Source organism: Loxodonta africana, chromosome 16 (assembly GCF_030014295.1).
Source record: "Loxodonta africana isolate mLoxAfr1 chromosome 16, mLoxAfr1.hap2, whole genome shotgun sequence".
NCBI classification, from domain to species: domain Eukaryota; kingdom Metazoa; phylum Chordata; class Mammalia; order Proboscidea; family Elephantidae; genus Loxodonta; species Loxodonta africana.
In genome coordinates, this window is record NC_087357.1 from 63,875,389 (window position 1) to 63,897,219 (window position 21,831).

Below are 21,831 nucleotides of genomic sequence, written 5' to 3' on the forward strand. Positions count from 1 at the left end.
GACTGGGCACTGTTTCATTCTGTGGTACATAGGGTTGCTATGAGTCAGAAAAAACTCGATGGCACCTAATGACAACAACCTGTAAAAATGACATTATAGATGACACTCTTGCAATGTCTAGACTTAGAGAAGAAAATAATGGTGGGATTTCAAAAAAATAATCTTCCTATTTTGCCTTAATTTCTAGATAATTCCAGAAAACAGAATTGTCTGGATTCTCTAATTCCCTTCCACCCCTCACTCTCTTTGGGGGAGTGGAATCTCTCCAGAATATTGTCAGATAGTCCATAGTATACGACAGGGAGGAGCATACTGCCTTCACCCTCCAGGAATTTTATGCACCCAGCATTTGGAAGAATGAAATAATTCATTACAATAAAACAAATTAACAAGTTCCCCATAATTAGTAATGACCTATTAAATACATCCTTCTTTTTATATTCTATTCCACTATGTTCCTACCATTTTGTTCAAGATATCATACACAGTATTCTCTCAACCTTTATGTATTTTTCTGTTTCACACATCATTTTACCCAAACTGGCCCACCTTACATCAACTGGTGTTGTATGTATGAATGTTACCTCATCAACTTAAGATGACACGATATTGAGGCAACTCATTAGAGGCAATTTTGTACAAATGAGAAGCTACAATTATAGTGCTGTCAATATAATGAAGTAGAACATGGGATGCATTTTAAAAATCCTGTGAATGGGGTGCTATGTCTGCAAAAAAAGTAAAACTGAAGTTTAACTCCTCCAAAGACCTATGGATAACCCAATGCAAAAAAGATATTTTGTCCAAGAGAGAGAAAAGCAATGGACAATGCACTATATACTCTGAGACTATTATGAAGTCAATTATGAACTCAACTAGGGATGAGCACAGTGATTGGAGTTATAAAATGACCCCAATGACTTTCATTTAAAAGAATGTTATTAAAAATCACTCCAGCTTCATTGCCATTAACTCTACTTCATAGTTCAATGGCACAATTCACACAGTTATATTTTACTCAATGCCAAAAGGTTTTCAAACTGGCCTTTTCCTTTTAATTACAATTGCAAGCTGATACAAATGGATTTTTAGTCACGCAGAACACCTTACATGTCTGTTATCATAACTCACTCTGGAACATAGTTACATATCCCCACTTTCCAACTGGGTGATAACTCTTCTTCCATATACGTATTCTGATGGGCCATTTTGAACTCAGCACTCAAAGTGCAGAACTGCTGAACAAAATGGAACACTAAAAGGCACCTTTGTGGCATCCAAGCTCATTGTAACCTTTGTAACATTAATAAAGCACTTTCTTAGTAACCAAGGCTGAACTTTGAAACTCAGCAAGTAGCTTGATTACCCAAGCTTGGTTAGTTTCTGATGGATGCTGGCTTAATCAGTTGACAATGCATGCAGATATCTATTGAAAGTTTTTTTTTTTTTTTTTTCCTATAGTGGGAATCACACAATGTGGCCAGGTTAGGTCATGTAAATGGGCATTAAATTGCCAAATATTTTACAAATTATTTTGTTTCCAGTGAAGACCAAGTCAAGAGCTCATGTGTGTGTTTTAATTCAAGATAAAAAGGGTGGGCGTACTTGAACCATTACAGGAGAACAGGATTTACTTAAGCCTCCTGTGTTCATTTGGTAATGACTGTAAGATATTCCCTGTGACAGGAAAGGCTGAATGACACCAGAAGTTTTCATTCATTCAACCAGCATATATTGATTTCCTATTTGCTATGAGCCAGAATTGACTCGACAGCAACGAGTTTATTAGGTGCTTGCCACACAGAGATGAAATGACATGGTCCCAAATGTAAGTTTCTTTCATTGGTTCAGCCTCCAAAATTTTATGTTATTTGTAGGTTAAATTCCAAACCTTAGTGAACCTAAAGAATTAATCAAGTGTAAAATAAAGCAGTGCAGTTAGCCAGGACTTTGTAATACAGGCACTAGAGAACAATAGTGGTTTCAGTAGAACTGTCTTCCTCTAAATTCACTCATGACTTGAACCGGATGGATTTTTTTCTTGGCTGAGCCTCTTCTGACCGCTGCACAGGTTTCCTCTGGCTTCTCTCTTTTAATCAAGGGCTTTTTTGCAGGAGCCTTCATCCTCCACATCACAACTGGGTGCCGGGGCCCAGCAGGACTCTGAATTCGAATGATCTTGGTTGAGGCAATGTAAGACATTTTCACTGTTTGCACTACAGCATTCATTAAATTTTTGGCTGCTTGAATCAGGGAGGTGACACTGTCCAACTGCAGAAAAAAAAAAAAAGAGCTATTATTCAAGACTGTTACTGAAGCTGGAATGTAGCACTTTGATTTTGCCTTGGTAAGGAATGCGTTAATCACCAGCGTATATATTTATGCATGGTTATCTACATCAATTTATTCATCTTTTTTTGTGGTGAAAATATGTACAAGACATAAACCAATTCAACAACTTCTGTATGTATAACTCAGTGACATTAATTACATTCTTCAGGTTGTGCAACTATTCTTGCTAACCTTTTCCAAATTATTCTGCCGCCACTAACATAAACTCACTGCCTCATAAGCAAAAAAAGAAAACTCCCTTTCACCCCTGGTAAACACTAATCATTTTTGGTTCCTCTATGTTTGCTTATTTCATATATGTGAGATTATACAGTATTTGTCCATTTGAAACTATTTCACTCAGTACGATGCTTTCAAGGTTTGTTCATGTTGTGTCATGCATCAGAGCTTCATTTCTCTTCATGGCTGAGTAGTATTCCATTAGAGGCCCTGATGGTGCAGTGGTTAAGAGACTGCTTGCTAACCAAACGGTCAGCAGTTCAAATCCACCACCCACTCCTTGGAAATCCTACGGGGCAGTTCTACTGTGTCCTATAGGGATGCTATGAGGCAGAATTGACTCCATGGCAACAGGTTGTTTTTTCAGTATTCCATCGTGTGTATATACCACATTTTTTTTTTTTATCCATTCATCTGTTGATGGACATTTCGGTTGGCTCCACCTTTTGGCTATTGTGAATAGAGTTGCAATGAACATTGGTGTATATGTGTCTGTGTTGCTGCTTTCAAGTCTCTTGGGCATATACCTAAGAGTGGAATAGCTGGGTCATAGGGCAGTTCCATGTTCAACTTTTTGAGGAACTATCAAACTGTTTTCCACAGTTGCCATAACATTTTACACTCCCACCAGCAAAGGATAAGGGTTTCTATTTCTCCACAACTTTACCAACCTATTGTTTTCAGTTTTGTTTTGATCACTGCCATTCTAATGGAGGTGAGATGGTACCTCATTGTGGTTTTGATTTACAGTCACGCATCACTTAATGTCCATGATACATTTTGTGAAAAAGAATGTTACATGATTTGGATGTTGTGTGAACACCAAATTAAAGGAAGCCCCTGGGTTATGAACTTTTTATTTGTAAGTAGGGAAAGTTCACATTAAAATAAGGAGAGGAAGTACAACACAGTACATACATAGATAAACCAGTAAAATAGGGGCTTATTATGACTATCAAGACATATGTATTATAGGTTATATATGTACTGTACCATTATACACCTGGCAGCGCAATCATTCTGTATACAAGAGACATGATATACACGTGTTGCCTGCGGGAAGCTGTTGCATTCACTACATCCGGTTAGGTCTGCCACATCCCATTCTCTGATCAGGATTTCTGAACTCTGTTATAACCTTACGGGACCATGAATGTTTATGTGGTCAGAAATTGCCCGAACAGATGTCATGCGGTGCGTGACTGTACATCTCCCTAATGGCTAATGACTTTGAACGTTTTTTTCATGTGCTTATTTTCATTTCTATGAAATATCTGTTCAAGTTCTTTGCCCATTTTGTTTTCTTAATAATAATATTTTATTGAGTTTGTGGTGAAAGTTTACACAGCAAGTTAGGTTCCCATTTGACAATTTTTACACAAATTGTTCAGTGACATTAGTTACATGTATCACAATTGGTCAACATTCTTTTTTTTTTTTTTTTTTAACAGTTTCTACATGTAAAATTGAGTGACATTGATTACATTTTTCGAGTTGTGCGACCATTTCACCTTCCTTTTCTAAGTTGGTCCTCCCTCATTAACATAAACTCACTGTCCCCTAAGCTTCCTATCTAATCAATTTGAGCATATATAAAAAGGCAGACAGTTCTTAAAAGAACACAGTCTCAAGGCAGACATTTTTATTATTTAACTTAAACTTGTTTTAAGAAGTTTGGTTTTAAGAAGTCTTTAGGAGATATTTTTGTTTTAAGGTTATCTCAGGGTAAGAGTTTCAGGGGTTCATCCACCCTCCATTGTTTATTGATTTTTTTTTTTTTTTGTCTTTTTCATTGTTAAGTTGTAGAAGAATTTTTTTTATATATCGGATATATTGTCACAAAAATTTTCTCCCAATCTATAAGTCTTCTTTTCACTTTTTTGATAAAATCCTTAGATGAACAAAAGTAGTTTATTTTTATGAGGTCCTATTTACCTATTTTGTCTTTTGCTGCTTCTGCTTTTGTTGTTATATCTGATAGCCCAATGCTAAAACTAGGTTCCACAGCTTCACCCCTACATTTTCTTCTAAGAATTTTATGGTTCTAGCTTTCACAGTCAGGTCCTTGATCTACTTTGAATTCATTTTTGTGTATGGTATGAGGTTTGAATCCTGATTTATTCTTCTGTATGTGGAAATGCAATTTTCCCAGCATCATTTATTGAAAAGACTCTTCCTTCTCCATTGGATGGACTTAGCACCCTTGTTGAATATCAGCTGACCGTAGATGTATGGGTTTATTTCTGGACTCTCAACTCTATTACACTGGTCTACATGTCTATTACTACACAAGTATCAAGCTGTTTTAATTAACTGTTGCTTTACGTTTTGAAATCAGGAAGTGTGAGTCCTCCTACTTTATTCTTCTTCAAGGTTGCTTTAGCTATTTGGGGTCTATTGCCCTTTCATATAAATTTCAGGACTGGCTTTTCCATTTCCACAAAAAAGGCAATTGAAATTTTCTTTGGGACTGCATTGAACTCATAGTTTGCTTTGGTTAGTATTGACATCTTAAGTATATTAAGCCTTCCATTCCATGAATATGTAACATCCTTATCCATTTAATTTTTATCATTTTTCAATTTACATGACACATAAATAGACCCATATTTTATATTCTAACATGATGTCTTAGAGAGATTAATACTTTATGTTGGTTTTCAGTAAAGCAGATTTCTATAAATTCTTTAGGATTCTAATCCACACTTGACTCTAAGGTTGAGATAGTCACTGCTTTCTTTGTAATGTCCCTCTTCATTTCCAGGGGTAACATTGAATCCTTTCTATAAGTGACATTACTATTCTCAATAAAAGCCATATTACATATAAATAATTTTATAAGAACAACAATTAAAAGTTCTTCCCAAGGAATCTCTAGTCTAAGATAAATACCATAGATATGTATATGCAGACACACATATATTACTCTCTTTCATGAATATTACCCAAACAATTCTAACTAAAGGGGTCTCTCTTTAAACACAACACTATCATAGAGTATGTCAAAGCAGAAATAGCCAAGAATTAACAGTTAAATGAAATTGAGTCTAAATTCCACGTCTGCTGTTTGGTAATTTGGGCAAATTATTTAATTACTTGATGCTCATTTCCTCCATTACTCCATAGGAAAAAATGTTTACTAAAGGTAAAATTATACAAATACATACATAATAAAATGCCCCAAATGGGCTGTTATTAAATATGAATTCCTTTATTTCCTATAAATGTCGATAAAACTGCTTAATAATGAAGCTACATTAATGAATTATGAAAAGAAACCTTTTTCTGCAAGATTCTGTTTTTAATTTTATTTTCTGGGTTGCTCACAACAATGTCAGAAAAAATAGAATGGTATTTCTAGAATCTTGCAACATACCTTAAAGCTAAACCAAGCTGATTCATTTTTATACAATCAGTGCCTCTTCCATTATTTTCAATTGGCAGATTGTCATCCACAGCCAACTCACACAGAAAGATGTGTCTCTACCGTCACCTCTCTGTGATGTGTGCTGTCAGGGTTGAGACTGAAACACTGGCTCTGTAGTTACAAAAACCCATCAGCAGCTGGATTTTAGAATAAATGAGCTAAGGAAAATAGTAAGCTGAGGTTACATGCCTGGGGCAGTGGTCTAGCTGGCTTCTTCCTAGGAAGTAAATTTAATTAGCTCCATTATATGCCAAGCCTGAAAACCTTGAAAAGGTAACACCAAAAAAATATGTAATTTGAAAGACAGTAGTACTTGGCAACTACATACACATCTTTAGGTCTTTGAACTTATTGAAACCAGAAATGTGAAATCTATGCATGTGGCAGGAATGACAAAAGCTTTGCAAACATTAAACAGGATTTCATGAAGCACTCGTATATTTTAGAAGACACCTGGAGTTTCTGAACCTGTACACAACTTTAAAGAAAACATTAGACTTTGAATAGAGTAACACACTTTGTTATCATGTTCTTCTACAGACACATAACAAGCTAAAACCTGTTCTTCAGTGATTAGCAATTTTTATTAAAAACATCTTATTCATGTAAAAAATGTAGAATTGGTAAATGTTGTATATATGTATGTGTGTATATGTATTGAAATTACAACTATACATATCTATATATGTATATGTAGGAAATGTTGGACGGCATAGTGGTTAAGAGCTACAGCTGCTAACTAAAAGGTCGGCAGTTCAAATCCACCAGCGCTCCTTGGAAACTCTATGGGGCAGTTCTACTCTGTCCTACAGGGTCGCTATGAGTCGGCATCGACTTGACAGCTATGGGTTTTGGTATAGTCATTGGGTTTGGTATACATATATATATATAAATATATATATAAATATATATATATACAAAACAATATAAATAAATAAATAAGGTAAAATAAAATCTGGGGTCCAGTCAATCTGAAGGTGATTACTGATACCACTGTCATGGATTGAATTGTGTCCCCCAAAATGTATGTCAACTTGGCTAGGCCATGATTCCTAGTATTGTGTGATTGTCTACCATTTTGTCATCTGATGTGATTATCCTATGTGTTATAAATCCAGCTGCTCCTTAGAAACTCTGTGGGGCAGTTCTACTCTGTCCTATAGGGCTGCTAGGAGTCAGAGTCCACTCAACAGCAACAGGTAATGTTAATGAGGCAGGATTAGAGGCAGTTATGTTAATGAGGCAGGACTCAATCTACAAGATTAGGTTGTGTCTTAAGTCAATCTTTTTTGAGATATAAAAGAGAGAAGTGAGCAGAGAGACATGGGGATCTCATACCACCAAGAAAGAAGCACTTCTAGGAGTATAGCGTGTCCTTTGACGAGGGGTCCCTCCACCGAGAAGCTCCTAGTTCAGGGGAAGATTGATAACAAGGACCTTCCTCCACAGCCAACAGAGAGAGAAAGCCTTCTCCTGGAGCTGATGCCATGAATTTTGACTTCTAACTTACTAAACTATGAGAGAATAAACTTGTTTGTTGAAGCCATCAACTTGTGGTATTTCTGTTATAGCAGCAAAAGATGACTAAAACAACCACCATAGGAAGAAGATTTTCAAAATGATGCTATGTGGAAATAAGGTGAAATAATATGAATAATATTGAGTATCTTGAGAAATGTTTTCCCTCAAACATACCAACAATATTGGGTTTACTCTGAGGGCTCTATGCCACCATAAAATCTTCCATAGAAACACGTCCTAGGGACCTGCTGCCATGTGGGATTTTTACCAGGGGCTTTGGTCTTCCCATCCTGAATTCTCTTCTCTTCCTTTTGACTCTATAACCTTTTCATGTGTAAGTTATATTTTTCATCTCCTTTTTATTTTTTTCAAGTAAGTAACTTCTGAGGAAGGATGATTAACTTCAATCCATGCCTCAAAAGAGAGAAACTGACTTTTTCTTCCCTTACTGAATCAGAAAAGCCCTTTCTGCACATTTTCATCTCTTATGCTGGCCCTTGACAAACTCTTTGATTTAAGAATTCTAAACGGGGGAGGAGCCAACATGGCATTATAAACAGAAGCACTACGCTGTCCCTCCACAGTGAACACCCAAAAAACTAAGTAAACAGAGACAAACACCAATCCTGGAATCATAAATGTCAAATGAAGAGATAAAAAACTCAGTCAAACACTGAATGGAACAAGAAACTGACAGAGTGAGAAGAGATATGTGCAGAGGTCCCCCATCAGCTAATGCAGCATAGATTTGCCATCTTAGACTCCTGTCAGAAATCAGCAGACAGGAAGTACAGGAAAGCAGCTTCATGGAGCTCCCAGCAGGAAACAGAGCAACTGGTAACCAGCAATATATGCTTTCCCACCCCTCATCCTTCTTTCCCCTGCTCAGCCTCTGCAGCTTCCTAGCTGGCTGCAGTTCCTCAACCATTTGGGAAGAGCAGCGCCCATGCCACTTGGATTCACCCCTCCCACTCTGGCCAGCTCCATCAGTGCCATTTGTTTGTTGCTGGTGTTGCTTTTTTCCACTTCTTTTGGTCTCTTTCCTGCCTGTCACCACTCCCCCACCTTTTTCTCAAATACCTGGCTCCGTGTGCCAGCTCTGCTTTTTGAAAGGCTGTGAAATGCCGCTCAGCTGGGATACTGCTTCCCCAGACTGCAGCCACCACGCTGGCAGGATCCCCAGGGACTTTTTGTTTTTCATTTTGTTTTCTTTTTATTTTTGAGGCTTGGGAGCCCCTTCTAGCTAGGCTGTACTGCCTGGCTTGGGAACCGCTTCCACGGTCTCCATAGCTGCATCAGTGGGATCCCTGGTGGCATTTCTTTTCTTTTTGTTTTGTTTGTTTCTTTGATTTTCTTTTCCTGGCTTTGGAGCTCCTTATAGGTAGGCTGTACTGAGCAGCCTGGGAGCCACTTTCCCAGTTTTGTAGCCACACCTGTGGAATCCCTGGGGGATTTGTTTTTCTTTTTTTCTAATTATTTATTTATTTTCTTTTTGTTCTTCTCCATTTCTCAGTTTCTCATCTCTCCAATCTAATGGTAAGCTCCATGAGCATTCATTTTATTTTATTTCATTTTTGGGGGGTTTCTTTTTGTTTGTTTGTCTTTGGCTCCTGTTTCTCTCTACTTTTCTCTTCTTTCCCATATTCATCTTAGCTCCACACATCACAACCCCCCCCCTTCCTACCTACCTGCACTGTGCACTGAATATCACACTCCTGAGCAACACAGGCACAGCCTACTGGAATCTTCCCTGCACTCATTCTTGGCCTATCCTGATGACCCTAGTACATGTCACAAATAACACATCCCAGTCCCTCCCCTTCAGCTGCACCTGCCCTGCTGCAATGTAGCTGAGTGACTGGCCCTGCCCACTGGACAAGGAGGTGAAAAATACAGTGCCCACAGATGAGCAAACAACAAAGAAGGCACAGCCTACCTGCTCAGACATAACCAAATAAAAAAAAAAAGCTGGATGCAACAAACAAATCTACAATCAATAAAGAAAGAAAATAACTACTGAATTTCCCAAAGAGAGCAGCAATATCAAAATATTAAAAAAAAAAAAAAAAGTCAGGACAGTTCCAGTAGGCATCCACAATAAAACACCAGATGACTTTCTGGTAAAAGAAAAGGCACTAGAACTACTTGACAGGGAATTCATATATCTAATATTCAGAGCTAACCAAGAGTTGAAGCAAAAAGCAGACAAAAGTGAGTAAAAAGTAGAGAAGCTTATGGAAAACACAGACAAATTCATGGAATATACAGACAAAAAAATTGAAGAATTCAGGAAAATAATACAGGAAGAAAATGCCATAATATACTCACGACTAGAAATCATATGAAAATAACCATTAGAAATCCAAAAGATAAACAACAATATTTCAGAAATGGACAATGTCATCGAAGGATTGAGGAGCAGGTTTGAAACAATGGAAGACAGGATCAGCAAAATTGAAGACAAACACTTGGATACAACTTTGAGGAAAAAAAAAAAAAAAAGCAAAGAAAAATGAAACACTGAGAATTATGTGGGATACAATCAAAAGCAAAAATTTGTGAGTGATCAGAGTTCCAGAACAGGGAGAGAAAATGGAAAACACAGACAGGATCACGGAAGAAGTGCTGACAGAAAACTTCCCTAATATCATGAAAGATGAAAAGCTGACCATCTAAGAAGCTCAATGAACCCCATAGAGGATAGACTCCAAAAGAAAATCACCAAGGCATATCATAATCACACTCCCTAAAACCAAAGACAAAGACAGAATCCTGAGAGCAGCTCAAGAAAAAAAGTTACATACAGATGGGAAACAATAAGACTAAACTCTGATTATTCGGCAGAAGCCATGCAGGCAAGAAGGCAATGGGATACCATATATAAAACCTTAAAAGAAAAAAATTGCCAACCAAGAATAATATATCCTATAAAACTCTTGTTCAAATATGATGTTGAAATTAGGATGTTTCCAGATAAAAAGAAATTAAGGGAATATGTAAAAACCAAACCAAACTTACAAGAATTATTAAAGGGAGTCCTTCGGTCTGAGAACAAACAACATCAGACCACAGCCTGAATCTAGAACGCAAGATTGTACCAGCCAGATGCCAACCTAGCATATGAACTCTCAAGGACTATCCCAAACCAAAACAGTTGTAACAGGGAACCAGAGAGGTTAATCTGTAAATGACAACAATGTCAGAACAATAAGAGAGGGAATAAACAGTACAGGTATAGAACTTTCTAATGGAGAGGGAGGCAAAGTGATACCAAGTAATAATAGACTGGTTCAAACCTAGGGAGATAAGGGTAAATTTCAAGGTAAACACAAAGAAAGTTAACAAGTCTCTGTGGCCAACCAATTGAATAGTTGGAAAATTTTCTGAATTTTTCCACAAATTTTCCTGTACAAGACAAGAATGTTTATTTAGTCCATGAGACTGGAAGGACAAACAATTCAGAATATGAAACTTAGATTCAAAAATTATCTTAGCATTACAAATCACATTATCCAAGTATTAGTGTAAATACTGAATGTTTATCATAAAGGGAGCTCTTTTCCCTAGTGTCAGTTAACAATCCTCTCTGACCTACATGAACAGTTTTTGATCAAATGTCAAACTGAACAGTGATATCACAGAAAACTGTAGAGCACTTAAATGGTCTCTCCACTCAAACAACCATAAATTCTCAACTTTTTTGGAACTCTGGAAACTTATCTGAAATTTGCAGCAACCAGAGGACTACATAAAGAAGAAAATGCAGCTGAAATTCAGGGGGAAGAGAGTTGTGGCATTTTCACACACTTGATTACAATGTCCCATTCCTTAGAGTGAAAGCCTTGGTGGCAGCTGTGAAAACAATGCTCCTGTGTACCTGATGCGGTTTGCTGGTGCCAGGAGGTTAATAGAGACTTATTCTTAAAATACTGTGGTTGTGCATTTTGACCTGTCTGGTGGTTTTCTGAGGAACTAGTCAAAGGTTAACTTTGTTTTGCCCTTCCCCTTCCTTCACTCTGGAAATGCTTTCCAGCAAGTAGCATCTGTTAAAAGATTTAAAGACGTACATACTCCATGTCTACCAGGGGCAAGGAACAGAAAATGGGACAAGCAGCATGCAGAACCCAAAAGCCCAGAAAGGAGCAGGCCAAGGAAGAAGGTTACTGGGGGAATAAGGGCTCGGAAGGGGCATCACATACACTGGCAACACACCTGCCAGTACTCAGTGTGTGCTCAAAAAGACCAGAGAGGGCCTTGGGCTTCCAGTTCTGGTGGATATGTAGGCTCACTTTAAGTAGGAGGTGAAAACTCATACAAAGTCATAGATGGCCTGGTTTAGTGTTGAAGGAGCACCCCATCTGAGAGCCACGATGTCAAGCCTGGGAGAGTACTATTTTTTTTTTTTTTTTTTTGGCTTCAGAACAGAGAGTTTAGTGATCACACACGACAAGGAATAAAGACTTGACAAAGTTTTGAAACGTTCTAAACAAATGGGTAATTGAAGCCATCAAAAATCAACAACAGCAAAGGAAAGAAGAAAATTTGATCTGCAGAGTTACCTCTTTATAATATCCACAATGTTTAGCTTTGAACAAAAAATCAGAAGGTGTTAAAAACAAACAAACAAAAAAATAATCAGGAAAATATGAGCCATTCAAAGGAAAAAAATAAATAGAAACCATCCCTGAGGAAGCCCAGACATTAGACCTACTAGACAAATTCTTTAAATAAATTGTCATAAACACATTCTAAGAGCTATGAGAGGCCATAGACAAAGGACTAAAGAAACCAGGAAAATGATGTATGAATGAAATGAGAATAAAATCAAAACTGACTCAAGAATAAATATAATGTTTGAACAGACCTGTAACAAGAGATTGAATCAGAAATCAAAACCCTTTCAGCAAAGAAAAGTCCAGGTCCTGAGAGGTTCACTGGTGAATTCTACCAAACATTTAAGAAAAAATTAACACCAACCCTTCTCAAGCTCTTCCAAAAAATGGAAAAGCAAGGGACATGTCCTAACTCTTTCTATCTGGCCAGTATTGCCCTGATAACAAAACTAAACAAAGGCAAACCCCAAAAAACCCAAACCCACTGCCGTCGAGTCGATTCCAACTCATAGTGACCCTATGGGACAGAGGAGAACTGCACCGTAGAGTCTCCAAGGAGCACCTGGTGGATTCGAACTGCAAACCTCTTGCTTAACAGCCATAGCACTTAACCACTACGCCACCAGGGTTTCTAAACAAAGACACCACAAGAAAAAAAAAAAAGAAAGAAAAAAACCTACAGACCAATATCCTTTATGAACATAGGTGCAAAAATCTTGAGCAACATACTAGTAAAGCCAATCCAGTAGCATATTAAAAGTATTATACTCCATGGCCAATTGAAATGTATCCCAGATACATGCTTGCATTAGGCTTCTAAGCCTAGGTGGGCCTTGCACCTGGGCTATAACATGGGGAAAGCATAGCTCCTGAAAGTCTGTGTGAATTGCATGCCACTTGCTGCCGCTGGGACTCCTGCTGAGATAAAAGCCTGATACTGCTTAGAACAACGTATTTTCTGTCTTCTGGTACCAAGTGTAGCCTATGATATTCTTGTGAGTCTCAATGTTACTTGAACCTAAACACCCCTGGTGAATGTTGTTCCTGTATAAAGGCAACACTGGAGAGGCAAATTATGGAGATTAATTTCAAGTATAATAACAGCCTATAAAAATTGTTAATATCTATTATGTGCTTCCTATGTGCTGGCATTGTTCTAGGCAGTTTACATAAATTAATTCAAAGCAATTCCATGATGTGAGTGCTAGTATTATTTCCATCTCATAGATGAGGAAATGAAGGTGCTGAAAAGTTTGATACCTTGCTCAAGGCCACACAGCTAGTAAATGGCAGAGCTGGAATTTGAACCAAGGTGGTCTGGCTCAAACACCTGGGGCTTCTATACGTTACACACACTGCCTCTCAATAATATTACATTTCCAATGAGTGATTATTTTCAGATACTAAATACTTGGTGAAATTATACTACTATTGGTACAATGTTTAAAATTAAGAAAAATTGACTACCCAACTAACTCTGCTTTTGGAAAGTATGCTCTCATTTTTTACAATGTATATTGGTATTTATATATTGGTATTAAGAATATTGGTATTTTTATATTGGTATTAAGAATAATGGGGGTGTCATATTTGCCACAGTATTTTGTTGGGATGGTGGTTTGAAAACATTTATTCTATATCAATTCCCCAGCAGCATTTTTTTTTCTTGGAATAACAAACAATGCTCAGTCATCCTTATAGCCCCCAAACTATTTAAAGATACTTAGATTAAGGCTGTTTCCTAATAAAACATTTTTAAATCTTAAAATCTGAATCTCAATAAATGAACTCAAGGCAAAGCAAAAATTATAAACAAATCATAGTTCCTAAGACATGCAAATGCATAACACTTATTTCATCTTTAAGATGTGTGATAGAGTAAATACAATCTTGATTAACCAAACTTTTTTTCTGATTCTGAAATAAAATTATGTCAACTTTTTTTTTTTTTTTTTTTGGCTTTGCAATAGAAACCAGGATTTGGTGCTCTGACTCTGCAGTTCTTCAAACCTTCCAAAAAAACCCCAAACCCAGTGCTGTCAAGTCGATTCCGACTCATAGCGACCCTATAGGACAGAGTAGAACTGCCCCATAGAGTTTCCAAGGAGCGCCTGGTGGATTCAAACTGCCAACCCTTTGGTTATCAGCCGTAGCACTTAACCACTACGCCACCAGGGTTTCTTAGTTAGTGTTAAAGTGTTCAGCTAAACTGTTTGGAAATGAGGTCAGTGTAGGCAATGTCAAAGGACATTATGTGCACAGATTGTCAGATAAAATTAAAAGCATAAAATAAAAAAGGCACACATATTTGCAGTTTTTCTAACTTATGGGTGCCATTTGCATCTCTATATTGAGCAAACAGTGGTAGATAGACACCATACCAAAAAAAAAAAAAACCCAAACGCATTGCCACCGAGTCAACTCTAAGAAATGCTTATTTCTTTTTTTTAGCAAAAATACATTGAATAATTCAGGATGTTTTTATGATCTATCCTAAACCTCTCTTGCCCGTTGCCTTTGGGTTGATTCCGACTCATCACGACCCTATAGGGCAGAGTAGAACTGCCCTACAGGGTTTCCAAGGCTGTAAATCTTTACAGAAGCAGATTGCTACATCTTCCTGCCACTGAGCAGCTGGTGGGTTCAAATTGCCAGCCTTCCTGTTAGTAGCCCAGAACTTAACTACTGTGCTACCAGGGCTCCTTAAACCTCTCTTGAGGATCTAAATTTATCTCAAGAATTGCTTAAAACATTCTTTTGTTTCTGAACGGATTTTTAAAAGAATGGCCTCTACTGAGTGAGCATTCTCCCTTTTCAAATGCATTCAAAAATGCTAAACAGCCAGCCAAGCTTCATAGGCAAATCAGATAAAGGGCTTTGTTAAAGCTAGTCAAAATGGAGTTGCATCTCCGAATTGAAATTGTCAAGCTTATACATAATTAAATTGAACACGGTGGCTCCTTCTTTGAATATGAAAATTATCCCATTGGGCCACTGACATGATTCACACAATAAATTTGTTCTTTGCCAACTCTCCATTAGAACATGATAACAGAAAAGGACAGCTTAAGTTGAAAGGGGGAAAAAATCAATGCATGGAATAACTAAGGAATTTTAACACCACTGAAGGATCAGACATTAAATGAAATATGACTGTGACATTCATTCAGTTGTAATCTTGTCCTGTCAAAAAGCATTTTCAAAGATAATTATTTTCCTCTAAAACAGATACTCTAGGCCAAAAACATTTTGTATGATTTTCATACAAGGAAAACAGTCATGGACACCACACAAATTTACATGGCTACTCAGTATGCCTTTTATTTTTATTTGAAATAATATGTTATAAAAATATACATGTTAGTCACACTACCCCACCCACCTAATGATTAGAAACTCTTCAACTAGGTTGACTTAAAGGCAAATGCTTAGTTTAAGTGTCAATTCTCCATAATAACAATAGCCCGAGTACTATTTACACAGGTTCATAAAAGCTAGTTTATCTTTCTCAAGCAGAATTAACAGAAGTGGGTTGAGTTTGGTATGGTTCTTTCAACATCAATGTTTCATCCCTTGCTTTCTCTTTTCTGCAGCATCAGTCAGGACACTGAGGTTTGCCTTCTCCATAGACATCTATGTAGTGATATCCAATATGACGTCTTGAGTGTGCTGGAAGAACTCTGAGTTGCGAGTAAAAAAGCAGGAGTCTCCACAGTAGATGTTAATATTTCATCACTTCCATGACCTTAGGCAAGGGAAAACTAAGCCGTGTGAAGTCCAAAGTCCAAATGGCAGGAGTTTTACAACTTATACAAGGACTTCCAGTTCAATGATCTTTCTACATTTTTACTATTTCTCAGCCTCTTTGGGTCTTCACTATTCTGTCAGGTCGCTATGAGTCAGAATCGACTCGACGGCACTGGGCTTGGTTTTGGTTTGGTATTAGCAATACTAAACACTTCTTCGATTGCTTTTCTCTCTGCTACAGACACCTGGCAGAAGAGAATTATCCAGGTCCCCAGCATCAATGCACTGAAGGCTCTATATTACTTTTAGAGAATTCTCTCACTGGGCAAACAGGTTTCTAGATAAATTGATGGCCACCAATCCTTTGTGTTCTTAGTCAATTCTTGCTTCCATTCTATGCAAAAACTATTTGAAGCTTTCACTCTCCTCAAACCTCTGATGTCTCATATTCTCACTTGTTCAACAGATAACTTCCTTAATACAAACGTAAAATGAACAAGCAAGCAAGTGAACAACAACAATGCAATAAAATAGAAACGAAGGAAGAAGTAGCAGAATGAAATAGTCTCAACCCCTGTCCTTCATTCTTATCTATTTCGATCAAAATAGAACAGTTTTCTTGTTTTCTCTTTTCTAGGGAGAAAAAGAACCTAACTTATGTTCTGTTCCTCCTCTGCTTTCTTGGAGATTTTGTACAATTAATAATTCCCTACTCCTAATATATCTTCTGATGCAAACAGTTAAGCCCTTGACTACTAGCCTAAAGGCTGGCAGTTCAAACCTACCCAAAGGCACACTGGAAGACAAGCCCGGCGACCCATTTCAGAAGGTCACAGCCTGGAAAGCCCTATGGGGTAGTAGCTCTACTCTGCACACATAGGGTTACTGTGAGTCAGAATCAACACAACTTCAAGTAAAAGCCTCTTCATTCTACTTCTTTCTACTGACTTTTTCACTGTAGCATTTAAATGTTCATAAAATCTTATCTTAAAACACAACTGGGCTTCTTGAAAGGTCATCTGTACTCCCTGATACAATTTTCTTCACTTCTATACTTGCCAAGCAATCTGACTCCTACTTGCACTGATACCATAAATAAGTTTTGCATTTTTATCTAACATATATAATATTATACATGTATTACATGGTATATTAAATATTTAATGAGTAATTAATGTTGATATTTAATATAAATATGCCACATATAAAACAATAAATATCATCTATATAATACAAGGTACATTATATAATTAAAAAACCCATATTAAATATATAGTATACTAAGTCATTTCATATGTAATCTTGCATCTCTGGTTTCTTTCACTCATATGACATATATAAGATTAATTCAGTCTCATTCTTATAGAATATTTTGTTGTGTAAAAATGTCACCATTTATCTGATCTACTTTTGATGAACTTTTGGGTAGTCATGGGCTATTAGGAATAGCAATTCTATGAATACTCTGACATATGTCCTTTCATAAATGAATAGAGTTTACATTAAAGAGTGCAATTGTGGAATCATGGAAAACGCATACCTTCAGTTTTAGTGATTTACTAAAATTTAGTGATTTACTTCCAGAGATTTCTAAAATACTTCTACAAATGTATACTTCCATCAGCAATATGTAAGAGTTCCAATCACTACACATCCTCACCCATATATTTTTCATATATTTCATTTTAGCCATTTCAGTAGGTATGTAGTGATATTTGGAACCCTGGTGGCTCAGTGGTTAAGACCTTGGCTGCTAAGCAAAAGGTCAGCAGTTCAAATCCACCAGTTGCTCCTTGGAAACCCTATGGGGCAGTTCTACTCTATCCTATAGGGTCACTATGAGTCGGAATCGACTCCATGGCAACTTTTTTTTTTTTTTAAATGGGTAGTGATATTATACTGAGATTTTTAAATTAGTATTTTATTGCTAATTAATGATGTTGAGCACATTTCCCTGTTTTACTAACCCATATCTAGAGACCTTGCAAACTTTTCTTATTAATAATTCTTATATATTTTTGTAGATTCTTCTGGTTTTTCTACATACACGATCATGTGATCCGTGAATTTGCATTTCTTTTTTATTTATTTTTGTATAATTACACTGGATAGAACCTCCAGTATAGAAGTAGTAATAGCAGGGACTCATTCAATCTCTAACCTAGATAGAATGCTTTCAATATATTCTTGTTGATTTTTTAGTTAACTCGTGGATTGGATTTTTAAATTTTCTGGGGAGGGTTTTCTAGTTTTCTTTTTATCAGTTATTTCTAACCTAATACCATCATTGTGATTACAGAACAAGCTGTGAATGATTTCAAAAATTTATTGTTTGTTGAGGCTTTCTTTATGATGCAACATATTGTCAAATTTGATATGTTCAAGATATGTTAGAAAGAAGTGTGAATTTTACTGTTTTAAACTTTGAAACCTTTCTCAGCCAATCTTTTCCCCACCCCAGGTACCAGACCAGTCAACCACTGGTCTGCTTTGTATCACTATGGATTAGAAGTACCTTTTTAAGAGTTACATATATGCAAATGAAATCCCACAGTATGTAATATTTTCTTTCACTCAGCGTTATGTACAGAAGCTTCATTCATGTTGCTGCAGGTATCAGTCGTTACTTCATTTTGATTGCTGAATTGCATTACATTTTATCTATATATCATAATTTGTTTATGCATTCACCTCTTGACCAACGTTTGGTTTGTGCCCAGTCTTTTACTGTTATGAATAAAATTGCTATGAACATTCTTGTACAACTGGTTTATTGTATATGTTTTTATTTCTCTTGGGTAAATACACAGGAATAAAACTGCAGTGTTGCATTTAAATATATGTTCAACTTTATGAGAAGCTAGCACACTGCTTACCGCAGTTATTTAACCACTTTAAATTCCCACCAGCGAACTGTGAGAACTCCAGGTGGTCCACATCCTCAGCCATCCTTGGTGTTTATCAGTCTTTTTAAACTGTAGCCATTCTGGTGAGTGTGTAGTGGAATGTCACTGTGATTTTAAATCACCTGATGACTAATGACGTTGAGGATATTTTAGGGTACTTATTGATCGATGGCACTGGGTTTTTTGGGTATTGAACATTCATACATCTTCTTTAATAAAGTGTCTATTTAAATATTTTGTCCTACTTTTTGGCTATTTATTTTTATCGTTTTAAGTGTTCTTTATGTATTATGAGGAGTCCTGGTGCTGCAGTGGTTCAATCAGTCGGCTGCTAACCAAAAGGTTGGCAGTTCAAATCCACCAGCCACCCCTGCTGGAGAAAGATGTGTCAGTCTGCTTCCATTAAGACCTGCAGCTTTGGAAACCCTATGGTGCAGTTCTACTCTGTTCTATACAGTTGTTATGAGTTGAAATCAACTTGAGGGCACTGGGTTTTGGTATGTGTATTCTGGATATAACTGCTTTGTCAGATGTATTTATTGCAAATATTTTCTTTTAGTCTGTAAATTTTCTGCTTATGTTCTTAACTGAGTCTTTAAAAACCGACAGGTTTATGAATTTGATGAAATCAAATTTCTCAATATTATTCCTTTTATGGTTAGCAATGTTAATGTCCTAGCTTTAAAAAAAAAAAAGTACTTTGCCGATCCCAAGGCTGCAAGGATTTTCACTGATGTTTTCTGTCTTAGATTTATGTTTAACTTTATGATCCACTTTGCACTGATTTTATTTGTGGGGTGATGTATAGATTTTTTTATTTTTTAAATATAGATATCCAGTTTTTCTTTCCCCCTTTCAATTATCTTGGAACCTCTGGCAAAAAACAATTGACCATATATGTGTAGGTCTATTTCTGGACTCCTGATTCTGTTCCATTTATCCATGTCTTTATCTTAATACCAGAAACCCTGGTGGTGTAGTGGTTAAGAGCCACGGCTGCTAACCAAAAGGTTGGCAAGGCACTACTTGGAAACTCTATGGGGGCAGTTCTACTCTGTCCTATAGGGTCACTATGAGTCGGAATTGACTCAACGGCAACAGGGTAACTTTATACCAATACCATACTAATTTGATGATTGTAACTTTATAATAACCATCAAAATATAATATGTTAAGCATAAATTTGTTCTTTTTTAACAAGTGATTAGGCTATTTTAGGCCAGTTTTCAAATAATTTATAGAATCAATTTGTCAAATTCTGTAAAAATACCTGCTGGGATATTGATTGTGATTAAATTTAATGACTAGATTAAAGGAAAAATGACATGTTAACAATATTGATTTTTTTGTAGTGGGCTGAACAATGTCCCCCCAAAACTGATGTCTATCCAGAACCTCATAATGTGACTTTATTTGGAAATGAGATCTTTTGATATGTAATTAGGACAAGGATCAAGACAAAATCATATGGGTTTAGAGTGGGCCCTAAATCCAATGAGCGCCCTTATAAGAGAAAGAAAATGACACACAAATGCACAGAGAACTACATGGGCAGACAGAGGCAGATATTGTTGTACTGCATCTACAAGTCAAGGATGGTCAAGGGTTGCAGGCAGACATCAGAATCGAGAAAGACATATGAAATAGATCTTTTTCTAGAAGCCTCTAGAAGTATCCAATCCTACTGATCCCTTGATTTTGGGGTTCTAGCCTGCAAAACAGTATGAGAATAAATTTCTTTTGTTTTAAGCCACCACTCTTTTGCTAAATTGTTACTTAGCAGCCCTGTTGTTGTTGTTGTTAGGTGTCATCAAGTCAGTTCTGACTCATAGCGAAGCTGTGTACCACAGAAAAAAACACTGCCCAGTCCTGTGCTGTTATGCTTGAGCTCGTTGTTGCAGCCACTGTGTCCATCCATCTCATTGAGGGTCTTCTTTTCCACTGACCATGTAGTTTACCAAACATGATGTCTTTCTCCAGGGACTGATCCCTCCTGACAACATGTCCAAAGTATGTAAGATGCAGTCTCACCATCCTTGCTTCTAAGGAGCTTTCTAGTTGTGCTTCTTCCAAGACAGGTTTATTCATTCTTTTGGCATTCCATGGTATATTCAATATTCTTCACCAACACCACAATTCAAAGGGATCAATTCTTCTTCAGTCTTCCTTATTCAGTAGCCCTAGATAATTAATATATCTTTCAAGCTTTGAACATATTATAAAACCAGTTGCCATCGAGTTGATTCCAACTTATGGGGACCCCATGTATAACAGAGTAGAACTGTGCTCATTAGGGTTTTCGATGGCTGATTTTTTAGAATTAGATTGCCAGGTCTTTCATCTGAGGTGCCTCTGGATGGATTCAAACTTACAGACTTTCTGATTGCAAAATGTACTATAAAGCTACATAATCAAAACAGTCTGATGCTCATATAATGATAGACATATAGACCTACGGAATGGAATCAAGAGCCCAGAAATAAACCCATACATCTATCATCCATTAATTTTCAACAAGGGGGCTAAATCCATTCAATGGGGAAAGAATATTCTCTTCAATAAATTGTGCTGGGACAACTGGATTTGTACATACAAAAGAAGGAAGCTGAGCCCATACTTTACACCACATGTGAAAACTAACTCAAAATGGTTCAACAACCTAACTGTACAAAATAAAATTCTTGGGGAAAAACAAACAAACAAACAAACATAGGGTTAATGCTTGGGACCTAGATTTTGACAATGAATTCTTAGATGCGACACCAAAAGCACAAGCAACAAAAGACAAAATAGATAAACCAGATTTCATTAAAACTTTTGTGCATCAGAGGAATTTAGGGAGATTCTGAATAGCGTTTTACTTTGGCCAGGTTTAGTACAGCTACTAAGCTGTGAACCTTCTGAGTCATCTTCTCTACCTCTATTATGGATTGAATTATCTCCCCCCAAAATGTGTCAGCTTGGCTAGGCCATAAGTCCCAGTATTGCATGGTTGTCCACCATTTTGTCACCTGATATGATTATTCTATGTGTTATAAATCTTAAC

General features: G+C 36.8%; 1 protein-coding gene across 1 annotated transcript in view; it reads right to left on the reverse strand.

Annotated features, from left to right (window-relative positions):
• Positions 1-1,826: 1,826 nt before the first annotated feature.
• CTNNA3 (catenin alpha 3) overlaps positions 1,827-21,831 on the reverse strand; it is a 1,776,048-nt gene continuing 1,756,043 nt past the window's right edge. The window contains exon 17 of the mRNA XM_003409035.3: positions 1,827-2,271. Coding sequence (XP_003409083.2) covers positions 1,984-2,271 — 288 coding nt within the window. The 3' untranslated portion in view covers positions 1,827-1,983. The remainder of the gene's footprint in view (positions 2,272-21,831) is intronic.